Raw genomic sequence first — 24,662 nt, 5'->3', positions numbered from 1 at the left:
ATTCAAATATGTTGCCACCTAGAGGAATGAGAGAAGACCCAGCGACAGAAGTTGAGAGCTGGCTACCTATGGAGAGCGCGAGCACCTGTCCGAAAGTGACAGCGGCTGTGACGCAGCGTGTGCATTGCAATTCCGAGGAGCAGGTAGAGCTCTTAATTAATTATGTTATTCCTAAATTTTTAGGGATTGGGTTGTATTTCAGAATAGTTAGGACAGCGCGTTTCAGAGGTCTGTGCGTATTATAGAGGAGAGAATGAAGACAGACAGCTCGAGTTTGTCAATAATACATGGTACAAAACGCTATACGGTTGTCATGAGAAAGTCATTTTAATTTTTCGCGAACTCCCTCTGAGACGGTCTACTCTACGGGTTACAGATTTCTTCTTCATTCTTCTCCTTCTTCAATTTGTGCTTAAATTCCAAATCAGTATTGCAGTTAAGTTCTAAGGGGTTCATTCGGGACGAATTTTGCAATGCTTCTTTATGTTACATTTATGCATGCATAGATGAGCAGTGCGTCACATTAGTTTGGTGATTTTATTGTAAAAACAAATATCTTCTTTGCGTTCAGTGCATAAACATTGGCAGTACTGTGATTCTATGCTGTACACATGTGAGGAAACCCTTGACGGCAAGATCGTACAGTAAACCGCAACTGTTACGAAGCCAAGCGGTTTATACAGAAACGTCTCAGAATCTAAGACTTTGAAAACAGAGATTGATTAACTTTAGCTTTTTAAAATATACCTCTGTGAACACCCTCCTGTTTCAGACTTTATTATTCTTGTCCTGAAACTTCCACACAACTTCCTCCTTAAACTATTGGACAACAAATAGTTATCTGAATAACTCATCTTATTTCCCACATTAGTGATATTTGTCAATATTTGTTGTTACTGAAGCTTGTCTTAAGTTGACGTTAGGTCGTTGGTTACCATATGGTATTGGTTGCTTATCACCTGCCTCTTTCCCTCGCCATACTAGTAGGGTAAAGGTGAGCAAATTTACGTGGCCTTGAATGAAGCAATTCGCCGCGGTCCATGATTGAACGGGACAAGACTGGCAGTTATCGTGTGCTGACTTGTTGTTTTGTGTCCATGGATATTCTGCATTGTTTGTGCGACACTAAGCGTCTTCTTTTCCCCTGTAATAAAATACCCTCTGTTAATATTCACCGCATGCTTTGTCGACCTACCCCCCTGTCAATAAAATAAAGAAAGGTGAGAGTCTGAATGCAAAATTGAACAAGTGCAGTTCTCCAGTTATATGTCAGTCTTACCGTGCACAATAGCTATGTGCTAGAGCATTTTAGATGTAATATATAAATGTTCCTATTAAAGTTATAGATCAGAATGTTTTCCCTTTCATCAATTTCATCTATGTGGATCTATGATTGTAATCATTTTAGACAGTCATCATGGATTAATGACAATGCAAACTGCTGCAAACTATTTATTTGCATCTCCATGAGACCTCTGCTCTCCCCTCCCTCTCTGCACACACGGAGTTCCCTCACATGATCTTATCCTGCTCTCTTTCTCACATCCTGGAGAGAGAGAGAGAGGGTGTGAGTGTGTGTGTGTGTGTGAGAGAGAGAGAGAGAGAGAGAGAGAGAGGAAGTGAAGAAGTGGGAGTCAAAGATCTCTCTTGGATTTTGGTTTGTATTTTGATTGCTGGTTTCAATTCTGTTGTTTACTTTAGATTGTTTCATCTCCTCATGTGAATTTCATGGGAAAGGGAAGTTTTAAAGTAGTTATGAATCTGCTAAAGAGAGAGAGAGAGAGAGAGAGAGAGAGAGAGAGAGAGAGAGAGGAACGCAGAGAGCTTGTGAGTGTTTACGGTGCTGTGAGTGTGTGTAGGGTTGTGTTAGGGTACATGGGGACGTGGTGTTTGTGAATAGATTATCTGTGTTAGATGGGACAAGTCTGTTTTCTTCTCTGAGAGAACCTCACCTGCAGCGATAAGAGTGACAATATTACAGCTCTGTTTTCTTTTTTAATCCTTTTCACTGAAGAATATACTTTACAGTGTGCAGAGGCTGACCAATTTGATTTCAATTTCAATTTCATCCTATATTTCAGTCCAACGTGCGCTGAGTGTATTCCTTGATGACAGTTTTTTTTTTTAAATCCATAGGTGGACAAAACAGGATTAATCAGTAGCACTGAGATTAGTATATGCCTTTAGGCTCTCCCTGTGGAAGGCTTGTGTTGACTTGTGAACGGCTAGATGAGAAACTGGGGCAGTTAGTTAGTACTTGATGTTTAACAAAGGAGGGGATCTGTCTGTCAGTCTAAGACACAGTGCAAACAGCTATATATGAATTATGGGGATATGTGAGAATATTTACCAATCTCTTGACAAGAATCTGCTGCTGCCACAACACCTTGAATATAGACATCAAGATGCTGTTGTTTCGTATGCCCATGTGCGTGCGTACATGTACACACACACACACACACACACACACATACACACACACACACACGCATACACGCACACACACACACACACACGCACGCATACACACACGTGTGCACACACGCGCGCACACTCAACTCAAACAGATTATGGTGTCAGTTTACGTTCAGAGTAAACCGGAACACATTTATTCAAAGTCCGCAAACAGAAGGAGAGAGCTTAGTGCTTAGTTAACGTCACATCGTTTTTTGTGTTTTGCCTTTCTTTTTTCTGGGGATTGTAAAAGTGCAGTGATATGTTCCATAGATTTAAGAACTTCACATTTGCAAGGGATTAGAGAGAGAGAGAGGAGAGGAGCAGTCCTTAGGTTAGTAATCCACGACTCAGTAGTGCTGGCTAAATATTAGTGAACAATGCTGAACCCAGTCAAATCACGCGGTCACCCTCCAGTGAAGTGTTTAGACAAATCAGAGAAGCGTTGATGGTTCATTCTAGAAGAGATTGGGACTTTCATATGTTGACAAGTGCAAGACACGAGTTAATGTTTATGGCACTTATTCATTAGGTTTGGAGTTTCTGCTGTGAGTGAGCTCCATGATCAGCCCAGTGATGATCTGAGCTGAGCACTTATTAACTTCAATAAACACCCACGTGAACCAGTCTTCTCTCTCTCTCTCTCTCTCTCTCTCTCTCTCTTGCTCTCTCTCTCTCTCTCTCTCTCTCTCTCTCTCTGAGATCATTAAATTGCCAGAGGCAGTTCAGCTCTTACCTCTTTACCTTATCGACTCTTACCTTGCTCTCTCTCTCTCTCTTGCTCTCTCTCTCTCTCTCTCTCTCTGTAGTGATGTCAGGCTGGCTGAGAGATGCGGAGGTGCTGGAGGGGCAGGGCAGTGGGGAGACTACACCATGCAGTCCCAGACTGAGCAGCCTCCTGCCTGGACGAGGTAGGGGGTCAGTCCCCTCTCCCATCTCCAGAGAACCAGCAGAACCAGCAGCAGCAGCAGCAGCAGCCGTAGCCACAGCAGGGCCTGTTGGGCAGGACAGCATGGACAAAGCCAAAGAATTGTTTGAGCTGTGTGATAAAGAAAAGAAAGGATTTATCACAAAGAGAGATATGCAGGTAAACGGAGTTTACACGTGGGCACTTGCATTGTGTCTCTGACCTTGTGTATATGTATGGTGACTTTTGGAAAAGGGGTCACTGTGACACTGATCAAGGGCAATGATATCTCATTACTTACTCACACATACACACACACATACACACACACACACACACACGCACACACGCACGCACACACACACACACTATCATGTATGTATGTATAGATATATATAAACATTGATTTACCAAATGCTTTTATTAGCACTAACTGACCCATGCTTGTTAAGTAGTATAGGGCATGTAAACTGATGCTGGTTATGTTTGCATATTAATTTGAGAGTCTGTTAAATGCTGCTCTTTGTCTCTGTTTCTATGACGACATATGCCATGATGCGTCCTCTCTCTGTCTCTGTCTCTGTCTGTTGTCAGAGGTTACAGGGTGAGCTTCCCCTGTCTCCTGAGCAGCTGGAGTCGGTGTTTGAGAGTTTGGACAGAGACAGAAATGGCTTTCTCACACCCTTGGAGTTTCACACCGGCCTCGGTGTGTATGATTACACACACACACACACACACACACACACACACACACACACACACACACACACACACACACACACACACACTCACACATACATGCATATGTGTGTATATATATATATTCACTTGAATGGGAAAGTGTGTCCACACTTTTGACTGGTACTATATATATATGTGTATATATGTGTGTGTGTGTGTGTGTGTGTGTGTGTGTGTGTGTGTGTATATATATATGTGTGTGTGTGTGTGTGTGTGTGTATATATACACACACACACTGTGTGAGTGTGTGTGTTGTTGAATTATAACATCAATTAGACATGCCTAAATAAACAGCAAGTTCCTGGTGTGGAAACTGAGGAGCATTTGTTGCATGATTGTGAATTCTTTACTGTTTGCTGCTTCAGAAGAAACAGTTCAACCCTGAGGTAACTGAGAAACTGCAGCAGAAACTGGTAACAAAACTCACACACACAGAATCATTTAATTTCTCTCTCTCTCTCATTCTCTGTCTCTTTATTTCACTCATTCTCTCCTCCTTCTTTCTTTCCCCCTGTCTTCTTACTCATCCTGGTCCCCTCTTTCAAATCTGCTCCCCATTCTCTGTTTCTCAGGGGAGTTGGTAGGAGCTGAAGTGTGTATGGAGAGCTCCTCTGTGGGTGAGGAGAAGGAGGAGAAGGAGAACCCGACAGAGGTCAGGTTCAGACAGATGTTGGGGGAGCTCGGAGCGGATAAACTCTTTAAAGAGTGAGTGTGTTTGTAAACATGCCATCACTTAAGATCTTATCTCTGTGGTCGCACAACCCTCATCAACCCTCAGGTCAGTGACCTTGAGCTTGTTCCCCTGTTTGATCTCGCCATTCCCTGACGTCTCATTGTGTTTGTGTGTGTCTGTATCTGTGTGTGCATGTGTGTCTGTGTGTGTGTGTATATATATATATATATAATGTGTGTGTGTGTGTGTGTGTGTGTGTGTCTGTGTGTCTGTGTGTCTGTGTGTATATATATATGTGTGTGTGTGTCTGTGTGTGTGTGTGTCTGTGTGTGTATATATATATATGTGTGCATGCGTGTGCGTGTGTGTGTGTGTGTGTGTGTCAGTCAGTGGGAGTTGTGTGCTCTGTGGTGTGAGTTACAGAGAGACAGACCAGAGTTGCTGGGTGTTCTGGAAGACGTCCTCTCCCAGGCCGTGAGTCAGTTGCAGGATTCCCTGAAAGAGAGGGACAATCTGGAGGAGACACTACGCAGGTCAGCCCTCACACCAGTCCTGTCACTGCCCTGTTACACCGCTGTACAAAAGGCACTTAACTCTCAAAGTTTAACTATGCTATTGATGCGTGATGGAGTGTTCTAGGGTCCGTTTTTTTAGTGATTCTGCTCATAAATGAGAGACAAAAAACCCCTCAGAACTCAAACTCAGTCCCACGCAGTGGAATCTGACATCAACATAAGACTGTATAGCATTCATTACAGTTCACATCAGTCGGTACTGCCCACATCAGTTTATCCATTCATTTATTCATTCAACTGAGTGAAAGTGATTTTAATAGTGACAGATATTGTGCATTACACCTATGTGAAAGTAAATCACTGGAGTTTTCACCTTTCCATACATCTCTCACCTGGTCTCACAAAGACCCAGGGAGAGGAGGATAAAGGGCAGAAAGCAGCCTACCTTCTACTGGATACCAAGTCATTTACTGCTTGGGAAGACTTGGTTTACATTAGTCACACATATTTGTACTACCATTTAAAGTTTACCCAGTGAAACTGGAGAGTGATAAGCTCCATCTTGGCTTAAGACCCATCTTGAGTCATAGTGTGATGTCATGACATTATGGTTGTATTTAACTGTCCTGTCACTGAGGGAAATGACTGCTGGAGTGCTAACTGTGTCCCATTGCTTGGTTTGGTTGACCAACTGGATTGCTCTCTTCCCCACAGGCGGGAAGATGACCATGACAGAGAGGTACGCTCCATCTATGAGGACATGGAGGCTCAAATGAGAGAGGAGAGAGAGAAACGCCTCGCTGAGGTATACACACACACGTACACACACACACACACACACACACACACAGGGACCCGCACACACATAGATACACAAACACACACATCCACACACACACGCACGCACACATAGATACACACACACACACACACACACACAAACACACATCCACACACACACGCAGGCACACATAGATACACACACACGCACACACAAACACACATCCACACACACACGTACGCACATAAACACAAATGGACACACATACACAAACACACACACACACACACACACACACATTCACATATATTCATATGTTGGCATTAGACCAATACTGACTGACCTGGTGGTGAAGAGTCTGTATGTGGATAACGCTAATACTGACTGTGAATAATAGTCATGATGATGATGATGATGATGATGGTGTGTATGGTGATGAAGGACAGCGTGAGGCAGGATGATAAAAGAGGGCAGCTGCTAGAGGAGCTGAGGATGCGAGAGCAGGAACTGGAGTTCACACTGACCAAACAGAGAGAGGTAAACCCCGTCACCCATCTCTGAAATCAAACTCACATGGCCTTGTGGTTAAAAAGATCTAGCACTGAAGTATTATTGCAGTACTGTTGTTGACCCCCTGTCTGTCTGTCTGTCTGTCTATCTGTCTGTCTGTATGTCTGCCTTTCTGTCTGTCTGTATGTCTGCCTTTCTGTCTGTCTATCTGTCTGTTTGTTTGTCTGTCTGCCTGCCTGTCTGTCTGTCTGTATGTATGTCTGTCTGTCTATCTGTGTGTCTGTCTGTAGTTGGAGAGCAGGATTGAGTCTCTGAGCAGTGAGCAGGCAGAGACTCGAGTGCAGAATCACAGGCTGCAGACTGTGAACATGCAGTTGCAGGAGCAGCTGGAACAGAACAGAGAGGAGCTGCAGAGAGCCCAGAGTCAGCTCCAGCTCCTGCAGACACAGCTCAGCCAGCAACACCAGGGCAAAGAGAGGTCTCACTGCTGCCGCATTATCTGTCTGTCTGTCTGTCTGTCTATTTATTTATCTAGCTAGGTATCTATAATGGGTGTAACAGTACACAGAAGTCACGGTTCGGTTCACACCACGGTTTGGACATCATGGTTTGTTACGAATTCGATACAACAGGAAAAAAAGCGACAAAACCCTCAAATGCATAAGGCTAGGTTTCTTTCATTTGTTTTGAACAGACAGAAGTGCAAATTTATTCCACCTAGTGTCGTATAGTCCCCCCTGAGGTAGCTGATACAGCCTGTGGTGCATTAAAGGTGCCATAGAATAGAAATTACGATTTTCCTTGCCCACTGAGACAAATGTGCTTTGGAAACATTGTCAAAGTATGAAAGTATGCATTCTCCTCCTACAGCCGTACGATCTATGTGAAGAAAACAGGCCTTTTTACAGCCTGTTCTGAATTCTGTGTGTTTGTGATGTCACAACTGCACATGGCCGCCTACAGCAGCGTGTAGCCAATCGTAGGCTACTGACAGCAAGCACTGCCGTTTATTATTCATTAAAAAATGAGGTTTACTTCTTTCTAGAATGTACCGGTAAACAAGGACATAAAGTTTTTGAAAATGTATGTCGTCATATGTTTGCACCACAATCAGATCCCAAATCTTAGAGAAAAGAGAACAAACCGACTATGAGAGAGTGAAATGAGAGACTCGCGCTTGTGAAAGTTGTGTTACGTTGCAACTGTTTGGTTGCACATTACGTTCATCAGTCTTTGCACGTAGATGACTGCGTATTCTCCGTACGACTTCATGCGCCGAACCGTAGCGACCGCACCGTCACGGTCCGGGACGAATACACATACCGTTACACCCCTACTATCTATCTGTCTGTCTTTCTGTCTGTCTGTCTGTCTATCTATCTATCTATCTATCTATCTATTGATCAGTCTGCCTGTCTGCCTGTGCATCTGTCACTGTTATTTAAAAAGATGACACTTGTGTCAGACACACCAGAATCAGTGAAACATTTATTGTGAATATTATTTCCTGTGTAAGGTCATTGAAACTGACAGTGGACGACGTTGATTCTGCCTCTAATATGTTATTATTTTTTTTTTTTTAAATGAGTTTATTCCTGTTTTGCAGGGACGTGCTGAAGGTCTCCAGGAACATGCAGAAAGAGAAGGACAGTCTGATGAGGCAGCTGGATTTGCTTCGGTAGGGTCAGTTCTCATAGACCGTGTCTGTGTGGTTTCTGTGTGAGTCTGCCTGGCCACGACACTCAGCACTGCACCATTTTTTTGTGTTTTTTTTTTTATGATGTCTTATCTCGTGCTTTATGATCACAGAGGGAGTGTTTCACAATCAAAAAAACGTATAACAGGAAGTCACACCTTTTTATCTCAGAGTTAGCTAGACTTGCTGCTGCAGTGTTTATGGTCACGGTGAGAAAGCAACACTTTGGTTATTGAGGTGTTATTGAGGGTACTTTTAGTACTGAGCCCCCAACATGGACCATATAACAACCAGTAGCCGACTCTATTAGTTAAATTAGTTAAATTACATCTCTCTCTCTCTCCTTCTCTCTCCCTCTCTCTCTGTGTGTTTCTTTTTCTCCCTCTCTGTCTGTCCGTCTGCCCCCCCCCCTTTCTGTCTGTCCGTCTGCCTCTCTGTCTCTCCCTCTCTATCTCTCCCTCTCTATTTGTCTGTCTGTCTGCCCCCCCCCTCTCTCTCTGTCGCTCTTTCTCTCCTAGGGACATGAATAAGCGTTTGAGAGATGAGAAGGATGCCCAGCAGTCACAGAAGATGGTTAGTTCCAGACACCCTCCCCACATCCACCACCACCCTCACCACCCAAACCCCTCCCTACACTGTCCGTGCGGGCGCGGCTCCTCCATCTGGCCACGCCCTTTTTACTAAACCCCGTCGCGGCAGTGGATGCGCTTAATCGGCCCTGGACTTGAGTAATGCTCTAGCCTGATCAAATCTGACAAAGGCCCAGTTACATCTCTCTCCCCGTGTCACGCAGCTATGGTTTGGTCTCACAATGTGATGGGTTTTGCTCGTTCTCTCTCTCTCTCTCTCTCTCTCTCTCTCTTGCTAAGTTGATTTTTGGGGGAGCTCTAAGGCCACAGCAGAACAACTATAAAACGTTTAAGGGCAAAGGTTACAATGTCCAGAATTTGTACCAGTCAATCACAGCACTTTACTGAATGTTTTGGGGACAAAAAAAGACTTTTTTTTTTTTGAGAGACAAACATTAGTGTTTTTAGGCTCATTGATGACATCGACCAATTGTGCAATCATTTAGTTGCCTAATTTCACCCTTTGACAAATGGCTTAGAATAATGAACATCAAGACAAAGAACAAAGATGAGAACTTAACAGACTAGAAAATAAATCTATGCTTCCAGCAATCATCCATAGGCCATAAAAGAGCATTTTACAAAGAGCCTCTTTAGCAAAGCTAGAACTGTGAATTCGAGAACCAGTGTGGTTCTCACATGAAGAAAAGGTCATATTAGCTTTCTAGAACAATCTGTTGTATTGTTGTATTAGTATTTTAATAGTAATTTCCCTCTCCAACATTCTTTATGTTCTTCTTGTTGGATTTCAGTCTGTAAACTTTTTGTTTTAAATCTCTGAGAGCCTCTCTCTTTCTCTCTGTCTCTCTCTCTGTCTGTCTTCTCCTCTCTCTCAGAGTACATGTTACATACTCTTACCTCAATGTGACACCCACTCTATTTCAGTCTAGTCACAATGAATCAGACATTTTCCCTATTTATTTTGAAAATGAAAATTGCATATTTATATGTAATATATATTCATCTTATAATTTCCTGCCAGACCACCTTTAAAGACCCTTACCTCATTAAGTCTCTCTGGTCTTCTGGGAATTAATAAAGTGAACCACAAAAGTAGTCAAATATCACATCTTTTTCAACAGAAACATGCAGTAATTAGGGGGCAAATCAGAGTGTGGTAATGCTCTACCTCACCTTACGTTAAATTGTTTGGTTCTTTTTCTGTTCTGTATTGTAATTTAATCCTATTTATGTGTGAGGTTAAGAAATTTCTGTCAAGTAAGGTTTCTCTGTGGTCTCCTGGTTGTGTCTTTTTTTCTGCTCAGTCTAATTTATTGTGTCTGAACAAGGTTAGGGGGCGTGTCTATGAAGTAGAGCCTGTGAGTGAACAGGTTTACTGACAATCACCTGTAAAAAGGCCTTCAATAAAAGCCTGGTTTTAAGGTGTACACTCTGCCCTGTGTCCTCTTTACACACACACACACACATTCTCATACACACACTTCTTTACCTCCCTAGGCCACAACATGTACATGAAAACAGTGCGCTGAGAGATCTAAAATCTCTTAAATACTCACATATACGGAAAACAAAACTGACTGCTACATAATGGACCCCCCCCCCCCCCGCATTCTTCTCTCACAGATCCAAACGCTTCATTTCACAGAGTCATGACCTATTATACAGTTTTCACACCAGCACACAATAACCGCATCATTTGTTTTTGTTTGTTTGTTTGTTTTTTGCATTCATATCAGTAATACATAAGTCTTAAGCTCCCTGTGTCTCCCCACTGGTTCCCATAGACTCCTAATGTGAAGAGACCACTGGTGAAGAGAGGGTCTGTGATAGGGGAGTATATGACGCCTGAGTCAACTGCCAGCAGGTGGGTTTCTTTAAAAACTATTCACTGACATTCACTGACCTCGAGACAAAACTCAGTGTGGTGGTCAGTTTGATTGTGCTCATCATTTATCTCCAACCTTGTCTATTCGATAGATTCTTTTTTTGCCTTTGGTGAAAACGGAGTTCATTTTGCAATTTCTACTACAGAATCGTTGAGGTGTTGCACTGAAATCCTACATTTCTGTCTTGACCCAGTTAGTTAATCTGTGAGTTTATTGTATGAGTGTGTGCACATAACCCTACTGTCACACTGGAGATCCAACCTGTTACACATTGATTGATATTAGTTTGATATGGTATTTACAGATGGTTAATCTATTTTGCCATTTCTAACTGGTTCATACAGAAGGCTTACTTACACCAGTCGGCTGAGGAAGGACCCAAAAGATGATGATGTCATCAGAGAGTCGCCAATGACAACACTCCCATCAGCCAATGAGAACAAAGAACAGAACACAGGACAGGCTGAGCACAGTGAGGTAGAACACGTCAACCAGATGAAATCATCCCTCACATCAACTACTCAGCATAGTCATTAACAAAGTTCAATGATGTCCTTCTGTTTTTGGAGTGTTTACGCTGGATTAGCTGAGTTTTGTGTGTGTGTTTATTGCTGATGGAGCTTGGGGGGAAGGCGTTCAGTCACTTTCTACTGATGAGAGTGTGAGAGAGACTGAGATCTTAATTTTACTAGTAGGTCTCCAGATGCAAATACAGGAATTTAGAAATTTGCATGCTAGATAGCAATAGCAAACAGTCCTTCTATTCGACCTTTTAGTAATGACAAACCACTCACAAAACCACTCAGCGCTGAATGATGCAAGTCTGCTGAAATGTTTTCAATGCATGTCATTTGTGGACAGATGCACTCTGACAATGGAGCAATGACATCAGTAAATGGGGACGAATATGTGTAGATTACTCAAGAATCACTCTGTGTTCCTAGAAGTCTGTCCTTGGAAAACCCCGCTTGGGAAACTTCTTAGAAACCTCTCATTCTCACCTCCCCCCCCCCTCTCCCTCTCTCTCTCTCTCTCTCCCTCTCTCCCTCTCTCTCTCTCTCTCATTCTCATTCAGGTCTCTGAGTCCTGTGAGGTCCCTGATGGGTCCAAACCCCAGACTCAGCCCAGTCTAACGAGTCCTCAGAGGGTTTTTAAACTGGTGTTTCTGGGGAGTTCTGGTGTCGGCAAGAGCTCCTTTATACACCAGTACTGCAGGGGCCATTTCCCCAACAACCTGAGCACGACTGTCGGTGAGCGAACAGCGTCACAGTGCTCAGTATAATTATTAGGGTTCATTTATGGCTTAAGAAAAAACTGGTAAAGCCCCGTAAAGATGTGAACAACACATATCTTTTAAATGCAAGCTGAGATTGTCATCGACAAGTGAATGTTATGGGTTTAACCAATATATACATCATATTACATCATATTTGTTTTCTAGTGAACACTAGGTACCATACATTAAATGGGTGTCATAAAGTTTGTACACTCGTCATAATACATGTAACTTTTCCCGTTGTTCTTCGACGGTCATGCGACATGTAACAGTGTTTTTCATTCCCTGTGGGAGCTGCCAGTGTGATATGAGAGAGTTATAAATATTTAGGTTAGAAAAGGAGAAAGGGTGTGTTTTATTACATGTGTGACGGGTATGGTGTTGATTGACAGGTATGGATTATCAAGTGAGGAGTGTGGTGGTTGGAAACACACCTATTGCTCTCCAGCTCTGGGACACGGCAGGACAGGAGAGGTACACACACACACATACACACACACACACACTCACACACACACACACACACACACACACACACACTCACACTCACACAAACATACCTACAGTATAAGTCAATATCCGTGCAAAGCCTGCATAAAAAGTTCAAAAAAACAAAACAAAACACGTACACAGCCATACACACCTATACACGGGGTTGAGACATGCACTGTAATTAGTCTCTTACCTGGCTGTTTGTGAACTGGGAGTTATTCAAATAAGACTCAGTCACTCACTGCAGGTTATAACTGCAGCGTTATTATCGATGTCCCCATTAAGAAACACAGGCCCACAACATGTCACACTCCTGTCTGTCAATGCTTCCTGTCAGGACTTTCAGATGCTGCCTGCTGTACATTTCAAAACAAAGACGTATTCATAAAGAGCATGAACTGCAGGAATGTATGCGGCAAATTGTAATGAAGTGTCTTTTGGTGTGACTCATTTACAGCGGCACCCCCTGCAGGCACAGTCAGGCAGAACAGCTTTAAATAGAAAGTGTCTCATGTGCTATAGAACACCCAGCTCTCTCTGACCGTCTCTCTTTTCTCCGCGTAAGGTTCCATAGCATTGCTAAACAGTATTACCGAAAGGCAGACGGAATCCTGGCCATGTATGATGTCACAGACTCCGCCTCCTTCAAAGCAGTGCGCAGCTGTTTGGACCAAGCGCAGGTGAGTATGGAGCCGACATGCAAATGAAGCGTTTAGAAATAATTTGCGTTTCTGCAGGTGAGTGATTGAAGTTAAATATCACTTAGTATAATCCTGAGGGATGGTGAAATGTGGGGATAATGAACAGATAGATAAACAAAGGAAAGAAAGAAAATGATATGTTAGGATTTTAGTTGTACCATAAAGAAAGAGCAGAGACTTGTAGTGACTGTCATGTGAGAACTGTGGGAAATCTTGTCCCTTGTGGACACACAATGAACAAGTAAGTAACACATTCACCAGCAACAGCAAGGAGACACATTTGGGCCAGCTGAAACCTGTAAGACATCCAAAATACAACAAGATACACACTGAGTGTCAGCACGGGTAGAGGTTTAGAGCCGGACATAAGCAGCGTAATAATTCTGAACTGAGAATTTACCCTGACGAGCCATTACTGTGTGTGTCTGAGACAGGACGTGACAGCAGAGGGGGTGTGTCTGATGTTACTAGGCAACAAAACAGAGGTGGCAGAGGAGGAGAGGAGAGTGACCATTACCGAAGGACAAAAACTGGCACAGGTGACCAAGAGAGTGCACGCACACGCACAAACACACACACACACACACACACACACACACACACACACACACACACACACACATACACACACATACACACACACATACACACACACACACATACACACACACATACACACCTTGTCATATCTCTCCCCCATGTTTGGCTTCTGTCTCCTCTCTCTCTCTCTTTCTCTTTCTACTGTATATCTTTTTGAATGAGTTGTTGGTTCCTGTTGTCTTTGTATCTTCACAGTTGTTGTTGTTGTTGTTGTTGTTGTTGATGTTTAGGAGTACCAGGCAGAGTTCTATGAGTGCAGTGCGAAGAGTGGACGGAATGTTGACAAGGCGATGACACACCTGGCCAGGTGAGCTTTAATAAATCGCTCCTGTCAGAGGTGCTAAGGTATTGATTGGGGTCTTAAAGAGATAATTCTGTCCTTCTCTCTCTGGCTGGTCTGTCATACTCATACCCAGACCTAAGTAATGTGTCTCACTCTTCTGAAAGAGCACTGGCCAAATGTATTTGTGTGGTATATTTTTTTCAGCACAGTGGCCTCTTTTGAAGAGCAGGTTTCCTAAAAGGAACATTCAAGCAACCTGTTATAAAATTTCGTTTCTGCCTAGTAGAAAAAAACTTTGAACATTTGCTTTGACGTCGGTGACACATGACAAGGGTGATTAGGGTGTTTACATAGTGCAGCCAACCACCTGTTGTCTCACACTTACAAAACAAGCAACCAGAATCACAAATCATAGCTCTGAAAAGAAAAAAATATCAACAAATAAATAAATAAAATTACAGGACAACATTTTCATGAGTAGCTACTAAATAACACCTGAATCTCCTTCAGGGAAGACATCTCTCCTCTCCCCACAAGATGGCTCTGTATTGTATATAAAATGTGAGGCTTTTACAGCTGTTCTCTCTCTCTCTCTCTCTCTCTCTCTCTCTCTCTCTCTCTCTCATCATTACACAGGCAGGGACAGTTTATCTGTTACCTCATTATCATAACGACTCTCTCTCTCTCTCGTAGATTGCTGGCGGCGCAGCAGGACAGACAGTGTGAAAGTGCACTTCACCTTCAAAATGACTCTAACAGCAGACGGCGCTGTTGTAAATAACGGGCTTATACAGAACAGAGTACATGATTACAATTAGTAAAGACAGACCGAACAAATGTATTTAGCGTGATGGAGAGCTGCACTGATCAAATATCATGCGATGACGTCACTTACAGTAGTGCACTGCTGTTTGATGGCAAATAACTGAGTTTAAGGGTGTCCACTAAGTGGATACTACATGTCTGATTTAATTTAAACGTACTCGGACCATGTTACTTCTGTTTATTTGGTTTAAATCCACGGTTGTTTTAGAAAGTTGTACATTACTAAATTACATCATGTTACTTTGTTGTTTTCTACCGTCAGACAATAAAATGTTACATTTAGCTGTGCTCTTTAAATGTGGGTTGTAAGTGCTATGTTTTAGATGTGCGCAAAAAAAAAAAACACATGAAGCGATGAGCAGTCGTTAGTGTACTTCATATCAAACAACGTTCTCTCGCATTTTTCGTATTAATATTTCGTATGGTCTGTCCAGAGACATAAATTTGAACTCTGTTATATATGTTGCGCGTGTTGTGAGCAGCGGTGATGCGCTATTTTGGCGTCTGCGCTGTCTGCCCCCCGAGAGGCAGAAGACCGCCGACGCTCCGCCACTGGGCAGATCACCGACTGTTCACAAACTGCCCGAAGGCTAACTCACACGGGCGACCAAGACTTCTAGAGGACAACAGACAGAAGTAAGATTTTCCGAAGACGGCCATTTATACCGTCATCTACAGTTTGACGGCAGGTAGGTTGTGGTAGTTGAGAAACCGCTGCATTCTTTTTTAATCACTTTAAGAAACTACGATCTACGTCATAGTTCTCAAGTTTGGATCAAACTTGGGAAGCCTCAATGGCTTAGTGAACATTGAGTCTTTGTGTATCTTTCTGATAAAAAAAAAATCTATTCGTCATTAGAGCGACCTAATCTGTTGTGACCTTGTTTCCATATTTAAGCGAATGTTGGCGAGAGTGTTTTTCACATCACTGATGATAAAAATAGTTTATTTTGTTAATCATTTCGTCAAAAAAGTAAATAATTTTCCGCAAGACTGGACCGGATAACTTTAACTGCTTTGTAGAAAGCCAGTTCAGTATCTGCAATGAGTTACAACGGCAGATTCCACAAATTCCACACATGGTATGGTGTAACGGTTATGCTGAAACAGTGTCTGAGACACCTGACAGGCACACTCCCCAAGACGGAAGTGTACGAGAGGTATTTGTATTTAAAGACGATACACATAAATCAGGATTTTTGTTGCCATGTAATCCCGTTCCCCTCTTGACTGCATCTATCACTGAAAAGTCATGACTAACGGTTTTGTCCTTGGAATAATTTCAACTTTTTGAAAGACATTTTGTTGAGTATTGTAGGTCCGCCACACCTTTAGAGTACTTGATGAATAAGCTGTCTTTCCCGTTAGGTATTATTATAGTGACTGTGCTGGAATATGGCCTTTCAAGTAATTCAACTGAATATCCGTAACGTGTGTGTCTTTATTACAATGACAATGAAAGCGGTCTGAATGACGGAGTTTCAGTTGAGATAGGCTAGGTCAGCACAGTTCTGGAAAAACAGTCGCGCCTCCACGACACCTAAATCCGTTGTACAGGACCTTTGGCGCGAGTGTCTTCATTTGGAGAAGACAGGAGACAGGGTTATGTTACTCAGACAGTCATAGCTATATCTGGGCGCTATAAGCTGGCAGCCCCTAAGGTCATAGTAGTAAAAATGTTTTGCTCTCCACCTCTCGCATGCCCGCTCTCTTCCTTTTCTCTTACGGACACACTGAGTCACATATCCCGTTGCGCGTGTCGCGGAGCGAGAGAACGAACGTACGACTTTACTTCAGACCTAAGCGCTCGCTCCCTGTTGTTTTTTGTAGAATGGAGCAGGAAGCCCGGATACTATAGGCACACCCTCTGAGAAAACACCGGTCTCATTTTTTTTTTTTTTTTTTTTTTGCCATACGTTAACAGGACATTGGTCTGCTTTTACCACTGTTTTGGTGCGACGTAACTTAACTGATACTTTTTTCTCAGGATGGGGGGAGATGAAGAGAAGACGAACAGCTGTGGGACCATCTGTCTGAAATACTTACTTTTCACCTTCAACCTCTTATTCTGGGTGGGTCTGTGAGTAAGCACAGGACCACGGATGCACTCTCATCACTACACGTTTAGGCTCAACTGAAGTTCGTGGCCTTGGCCATGGATATACAATCTGTAGAATTACATATTTACACATTGGTCATGATTAATATTTTGCGATATATTATGCCAGTGCTGACAATTCTTCATTATTTGCTCTCCCGCTGATCATATATCCGTGTAATTTTGCCATTCTGTTATGCTGTTGCAGTGAAAATGCCAAACTTCCTTCCTGTCTTTAACCTCCTAGCTGGCAGGGGGTGCTGTAATGGCAGTTGGAATCTGGACTCTGGTGGATAAGAGTGAGTACATCAGCCTGCTGTCCTCCAGCACTTATTCTGCTGCTGCGTACATCCTGGTCGCGGCAGGAGCCATTGTCGTGATGACCGGGATACTGGGCTGTTGCGCCACCATAAAGGAACACAGGGGACTTCTCATAGTGGTGAGAGACCAAGAGACTCATGGGTAATGTAGTCATGTGAACAAATAACTGATAAACACATGCAAAGTGCCAGAACTACATGCTCACATCTGAGAGCGCTGTGAGGCATGAACTCTGAAACACTGTGAGATTCCATAAAGTGTATGGGTTTAGAAATACAAAACTGATGATCCCAAATGACACACCCACAGTCTGCCTGGTAAAGCAGATGAATCCTGGGCTCAGGGCTCTAGTCTCATCTGAGTCTCATTTGCTGTCTTGTGGTTTGGGGGTCCCATAGAATGCTGTTTGCTACCATCCCTTGGGTGGGGTCTTCCTGTTTGCTACTGAGCTGTGTCACTCTGTTCCGGACCAGTTCCCTTGCTAGGTTCCTACAGAGCTGAATGGTGATGTTCTCTAGGTGAGGGAGAGGGCATTGTGAAGCAAGGCTAGCCTCAAATGTATTAGATGAGACCAAGGTGACGGTACAGTCGAAAACAGACATTTAATCTGGATGCTAAGATTAACAGAGACACTAACAGTATGAGCTGACATACACAGGGAGGATTTCACATTTCACATTTCACACATACACACACACACATGCGCACACACACACACGCACGCTCCCCAGAACTATTACTGTACATATGCACACATGGAAAAGTTTATGCTCAAAGATCTAACATTTGAAGACACACGCACACACACACACACACACACACACACGCACACACATGCTCATATTTTATATTTTACAGGCATGAAACGGTTGTTAACGCAGTGTGCAGCATAGTGCATGCCTCTGTACGTCTCAAAGGCAGATAGTGCTTGGATCTCACTGACTCTGTGGGCTGACACAGAACACAATGGCTTTTTTTTCTTTCTCTTTTTTTTTCACGCCGTTAAAGGAAAGGGCATGGCAAAATCTGGCCAGATGGCGGCACTAAAAATAGTTGTGGAAAATTTTATTTTAACATATTCTCCAGTAACCTCCGTCATGTCAGCTAAAAAAAAAGAAAAACAACCTCCTGCTTTCTAATTTTATTAGACAGGAATTGTTTTGGTATAAAAATTAAGTATATTTACACTATAAATAATGCACTGTTAAACTATCAACAATTTAAACCATGTTTGTTGTACTTGTAAGTGTCTATCAAACTTTGCTCACAGACCTTAAATCCCACACTGACTGATATGGGGCACTGCACAGTGATACTGTATGAGTACCAGGGCTAGTGTGCGTCTGCATGCCAAGCAGATTTACAATCACAGTTGTAAACCATCACAGCATTTACAAGATTTAGATACATATTATTCATATCATGTATGTGTTAATGTATCTTGATCTGTTTTTTATTTTTGTAAAGCAGACAACACACACAAACCTGAGGTCTACACAGAGCTGCCCGAGCTGTGCTGTGTGTGTTGTGCTCGTAACCCACCAGCGTGTACAGCATGCATGTGAATGCCGCCGTGCAGGAAACACATGTGAACATCAGTGCGTAGTAACTGATCTGACAATGTGGTGTGGGTCTTTAAGAGTCTCATACTGACACTGAGTCATGACATTGGAATGAAGGGCGTGAGAGAGAGAGAGAGAGAGAAGGGGTTGGAGGCTCAGAGAGGCAAGGTGGCGGTGAAGATTTCGGAGGGCCAGGATAGAGGCCTGGGAAGGGGGCGTGACAGTGGGCAGTGAAAGGGTAGAGTGGAAGAGAGAGAGAGGGGGAGGCCGTGCTGTGCCGTGCCGTGGGTAAAGGGTAACAGATGAATGTCCCGTTTTGTCTGACCATTGTCAACACAAGTGTTTCAGTTTTCAACAGCTGATAGACATCTGTGTGCGTGTGCCAAGGTCTCCGTGCAAGGTCACAGCCGTAGAGCCACTCTCTGCCATAAATAATCCCTCTCCGCTAATCAGAACCACACGCCCCGTTATTCATGTATCATCATAACCCGTTTTTACGTGAAAGAACAGACGTCGGTACAGTCATGTTTACCGTGCCACCCCGCAGAAGTGTCATCCTAATACATAAACAAGGTTCTGCATTAATCTCACAAGTCTTACAGTAGCAGTGTGAATGTTAAAAAGGTAGTTTTGGATGTACTTGGTCCTGTTGGTGCTTTCAGGAGGGGAGAACACAGCTCATGTATTGATACTGTGTGTAGTGAAAAAAATAAAAATTGTTCTGTGTTTTGTGTTTTTACAGTTTTTTGTTCTGCTGCTGTTTATCTTCCTGCTAGAGATTACTGCTGGTGTGCTGGCGTATGTCTATTATCAGGAGGTAATGCTCTGTCATCTTCTCTCTCTATGTCTCTTCTCTCTCTTCTCTCTCTATCTCTCTTCTCTCTCTTTCCATCAAACAGTGTCTTTTCTGCCCTGTCTTTATGGCTTTATTATCGGTCATGCTGACTAGAATAAGTTTACTTATCCTTTCTGCTTCTTTTCTTTTCTCTTTCCATCTGTCTCTTTCTCCCTCAACTTCAGTGCTAACAATCATCGATTAATGCATTCAGGTTGTGTGTTAAATTTGTTTGTGAATATCACTCTTTTCTCATTACTCCAACTTCATTCAAATCATTCCCTCCATGTCAGATTTTCAACGTTTTCCCTACTCAATTGCACCCTCTAATGGTTGCATTGAGAACTTCATAAAACCCTGACATACTTGTCAGAATTGGAGTCAATGTAACATAAATTAAACTAAAACGCACTCTCTTGCATTAGTTCTGTTTGTGGACACTAGCTTTATTGTCATGAGCCAGATTTATTTTAAAAGTTTACTTAAACAGGCAAAACTCTCTTCCTTTTAAGATTGACTCCAATCCTGAATTTTTTTGTATGTCTTTTAGAAACGGTTTAAAGACATTAATTTTCATGATCTCTTGCTGTTGAATGAAGAGGAGTCACGTTACATGTTACATACTACATATGTGTCACATGTTACATGCTCTTATTCAAAGACTGAAAGCGTTTGCATGTCCTTCCATCATCAACCTTTGTACTTTTTTTCCCTATCTTTATAAAACCTCTTGTCTCTTTCTCTCTTCTTCTTCTTCTTCTTCTTCTTGTGCCAGTGTTTCCCTTTCTGCTATCAGGTAAACAACCCTCCCACTGCCAAAAACACTCTCCACTCCTTCACCTTTATACTCATTTCTTTATTACCCGCCCACCCCTCTGTCACATCCAACTCCATCACTCTGTCTTCACCCTCTGTCACATCCAATCCCAAACACTCTGTCTGCACCCTCTGTCACATCCAACTCCAAACACTCTGTCTTCACCCTCTGTCAAATCCAACTCCAAACACTCTGTCTTCACCCTCTGTCAACTCCAACTCCAAACACTCTGTCTGCACCCTCTGTCACATCCAACTCCAAACCCTCTGTCAACTCCAACTCCAAACACTCTGTCTTCACCCTCTGTCAACTCCAACTCCAAACACTCTGTCTGCACCCTCTGTCACATCCAACTCCAAACACTCTGTCTTCACCCTCTGTCAACTCCAACTCCAAACACTCTGTCTGCACCCTCTGTCAAATCCAACTCCAAACACTCTGTCTGCACCCTCTGTCACATCCAACTCCAAACACTCTGTCTGCACCCTCTGTCACATCCAACTCCAAACACTCTGTCTGCACCCTCTGTCACATCCAACTCCAAACACTCTGTCTTCACCCTCTGTCAACTCCAACTCCAAACACTCTGTCTGCACCCTCTGTCACATCCAACTCCAAACCCTCTGTCAACTCCAACTCCAAACACTCTGTCTTCACCCTCTGTCAATCCAACTCCAAACACTCTGTCTGCACCCTCTGTCACATCCAACTCCAAACACTCTGTCTGCACCCTCTGTCACATCCAACTCCAAACACTCTGTCTGCACCCTCTGTCAACTCCAACTCCAAACACTCTGTCTGCACCCTCTGTCACATCCAACTCCAAACCCTCTGTCAACTCCAACTCCAAACACTCTGTCTTCACCCTCTGTCAATCCAACTCCAAACACTCTGTCTGCACCCTCTGTCACATCCAACTCCAAACACTCTGTCTGCACCCTCTGTCACATCCAACTCCAAACACTCTGTCTTCACCCTCTGTCACATCCAACTCCAAACACTCTGTCTTCACCCTCTGTCACATCCAACTCCAAACACTCTGTCTGCACCCTCTGTCACATCCAACTCCAAACACTCTGTCTTCACCCTCTGTCACATCCAACTCCAAACACTCTGTCTGCACCCTCTGTCACATCCAACTCCAAACACTCTGTCTTCACCCTCTGTCACATCCAACTCCAAACACTCTGTCTGCACCCTCTGTCACATCCAACTCCAAACCCTCTGTCTGCACCCTCTGTCACATTCAACTCCAAACACTCTGTCTGCTCCCTCTCTCAACTCCAACTCCAAACACTCTGTCTTCACCCTCTGTCAACTCCAACTCCAAACACTCTGTCTGCACCCTCTGTCAACTCCAACTCCAAACCCTCTGTCTGCACCCTCTCTCAAATCCAACTCCAAACACTCTGTCTTCACCCTCTGTCAACTCCAACTCCAAACACTCTGTCTGCACCCTCTGTCAACTCCAACTCCAAACACTCTGTCTGCACCCTCTGTCAACTCCAACTCCAAACACTCTGTCTGCACTCCTCTGGCCACATTCAGTGTGGACATTAAGGCTCGTTATTACTTTTCATTTTTAATAAAACATCACAAAAAACTAGAGATTTTTTTTAAATATGTGTTATAAAATCCTGAGTACAGTTTTCCCAGTCTGGCTCTAGGGGACCCACTCTACTGTACTGTTCATTTAAGGGTTTCACTCTGCTGTCACATACCTGATTACACTCATCCGTCAGTTATCCACTGCTTGTCTAGCTAAGTCAGGAGTGTCAGAGCAGGGAGACAGTGAAACTGTGTCGAGATGATGGGCCCCTAGCAACAGGAATCATGGGTTTAAGTGCAGATGCAGCATATGGAGAGGTGCTTATAGGTGTTTTGTCATGAAACTCATCTTTTTTTGAGTGTTAAAACCAGTCATTATTTAAACAATAAAACACACTTGGGAAAATATTTGAACTAAAATGCTCTTAGATACAACGTCAGAGGAGCATGGGAAATATTAATGTCAGTATTGATTAAATTTTATCAGAAGAGTAAAGTGTAACTGAGAGAGAGAGTGAACTGAGAGCTGTTATTCTTCTGTAGGTCGTATCAATTAGGACAGGGTTTACATGGATGACAGTGAAATCACATTAAATTACACAGACTTTTAATCTGTTTTGATCTGTTTTTTGCATTTGACTCTGTCAAGTCTGATGGATTTCTTTCTCTGTCTACACACACAGCTGAATAATGAGCTGAGAGAGGACCTGAGAAAGACCATGGTGCAAAACTACCAGCAGCCCGGGAAGGAGCACATCACCAGGGCTGTGGACAGACTGCAGCAGGATGTGAGAGAGATCACCTCATTCAGACAACAGACAGATCACAGCTCAATCAGCTCACAAACATCACTGTTTGATCCCACTCTGCTCTTCTTTAAGTTTAAGTTTCTGTGAAAACTTAACACACACTGTGAACAGTGCATTTAACCCATCCAACACACCAGTAGTGAACACACACACCAGACACACCTTGCTCAAGGGCACACAGCCGTGGATGTTGGGCCTGGGAATCGAACTGGGAATTGAACTGGCAACCCTCCAGTCACAAGCCCGGTTCTCTAACCCCCCTTCTCTTCTCTGATACCATGTCTGGTCACATGTAATTTCTCCTGGATTGTGTTGGAACGAAAATTGGCAAAACCCATGCACAGAGTAACTTTGAATGCTTTTTCTGGGTTCACGTCAGTGCAACCCTATTTTCTGTCATTACGTGCTTGTTAAATGAATCTTTGAAAAAAATCTTCACTCCATTAATAAATAAGAATTCAGTCTGTCTATCCGCCCATCTTTATGTCCCGCCCCTCTGCCTCTCTCCCTCTGTCCCTCTCTCCCGTTCGTTTCTCAGCTGATGTGCTGTGGCAGTAACAGCTCTGCTGATTGGACGCACAGCTTATGGAGAGAGACACTGGCAGGTGATAGGCTGGTCCCTGACAGCTGCTGTAAAACACCCTCTGATCTTTGTGGAAAGAGAGACCACCCCTCTAACATCTACAAAGTGGAGGTCTGTTTTTTACAAACATGCTCTTTTTTTTCCTTCACATTTCTATTTTAGATTTCAGTTCTTTGTCACTGTGTTAGCACACACGCTCTCTTAACTGATAAGAGTCATTCTTGTATTTCCCCTGCTTTTCTATCTCTCTCTCTCTCTCTCTCTCTCTTTCTGTCTCTCTCTTTAAATAACCCCATCCCCCTCTCTCTTGCCTGTGTGTTTGGAACGATTCTCTTTTGGCTTCCAGGGAGGATGCATCAGTAAGTTAGAGGAGTTTATTCTGCAGCACTTGCAGATCGTCGGTGCAGTGGGCATTGGCGTCGCCTTCCTTCAGGTATTTTATTACACCATCCATTTCAGGGACACTCCACTTTATTTTATCTATCAGTCGAGTTTGTGCATTTAGATTTTTTGTTTTTTGAAGGATTTGATCTCTGTACATACTGATCTGATACAGTTTGTATTAATGTCTCATGTGACTACTCCTATCGCCTCTGCCACTGTTTTGTAGGTTGTGGGAATGATCTTTACCTGCTGTCTGTATCGGAGCCTGAAAGAGGAACCCTATTAAGCGTCTTCAAGTTTTCAAGTACTCAAGAAACTCAAAAAAAAAAAAAAAAGAAAAGAAAAAAGGAAAAAAAACCCTTCTATTTGTACTGTGCCAGTGTGCCTTGTGCATTGTGGGTGTGAATCTGGGTGACTGTACCTGAAAAGGACAGCGGGGAGGAGAGGCATAGAGCTCTGCAGTGTTTCCCGGCTGCTGGATGGCCATCACTTTAAGGAAAAAATTTAACACATTTTCAAATGGGTCTGTTTTCACGTATCAAAAGCGAACTTTCAGTAAGGAGAGACTTCAGTTCTGTTTGAGTTTGTTTGTCACTTGGCAGTCGATATTCACTGTGGAAATTCGCTGTGATGAGATGCAGACTCAAACACAGCTCTGTTTTAGTTTCTAGACAGACTAAGAGATTTATTTACAAACACACTGACGGGTGTGATTGACTTTGCTGACTGTTTTAAAACTGTCTCTATTCAGTTTTCGTTGCACAGCCAAAAAGT

The 24,662-nt window shown here is 43.2% G+C and overlaps 3 protein-coding genes across 3 annotated transcripts; all 3 read left to right on the top strand.

Moving 5' to 3' along the window:
* Window positions 1-43: 43 nt before the first annotated feature.
* Window positions 44-9,815, top strand: cracr2b (calcium release activated channel regulator 2B). The gene is made up of 10 exons (XM_030790248.1): window positions 44-143; window positions 3,264-3,541; window positions 3,956-4,067; window positions 4,676-4,808; window positions 5,163-5,309; window positions 6,006-6,096; window positions 6,514-6,609; window positions 6,873-7,060; window positions 8,189-8,260; window positions 8,797-9,815. The coding sequence occupies exons 2-10, from the start codon at window positions 3,266-3,268 to the stop codon at window positions 8,960-8,962; spliced, it is 1,281 nt and encodes a 426-aa protein (XP_030646108.1). The 5' UTR covers window positions 44-143; window positions 3,264-3,265; the 3' UTR covers window positions 8,963-9,815.
* Window positions 9,816-11,636: 1,821 nt separating this feature from the next.
* On the top strand, window positions 11,637-15,525 carry LOC115826607 (ras and EF-hand domain-containing protein homolog). Its single transcript, XM_030790487.1, has 7 exons — window positions 11,637-11,645; window positions 11,830-12,004; window positions 12,423-12,504; window positions 13,088-13,202; window positions 13,658-13,762; window positions 14,054-14,130; window positions 15,414-15,525. Exons 1-7 carry the CDS (start codon window positions 11,637-11,639, stop codon window positions 15,523-15,525), a joined length of 675 nt encoding a protein of 224 aa, XP_030646347.1.
* A 65-nt stretch (window positions 15,526-15,590) lies between these two features.
* cd151 (CD151 molecule) lies at window positions 15,591-24,174 on the top strand. Its single transcript, XM_030790631.1, has 8 exons — window positions 15,591-15,620; window positions 16,919-17,003; window positions 17,277-17,468; window positions 19,655-19,729; window positions 22,796-22,900; window positions 23,460-23,615; window positions 23,851-23,937; window positions 24,115-24,174. Exons 2-8 carry the CDS (start codon window positions 16,920-16,922, stop codon window positions 24,172-24,174), a joined length of 759 nt encoding a protein of 252 aa, XP_030646491.1. The 5' UTR covers window positions 15,591-15,620; window position 16,919.
* Window positions 24,175-24,662: the final 488 nt, after the last annotated feature.

This window comes from Chanos chanos, chromosome 13 (genome assembly GCF_902362185.1).
Source record: "Chanos chanos chromosome 13, fChaCha1.1, whole genome shotgun sequence".
Taxonomy (NCBI): Eukaryota; Metazoa; Chordata; class Actinopteri; order Gonorynchiformes; family Chanidae; genus Chanos; species Chanos chanos.
This window is presented reverse-complemented; position numbering and strand designations above follow the sequence as displayed.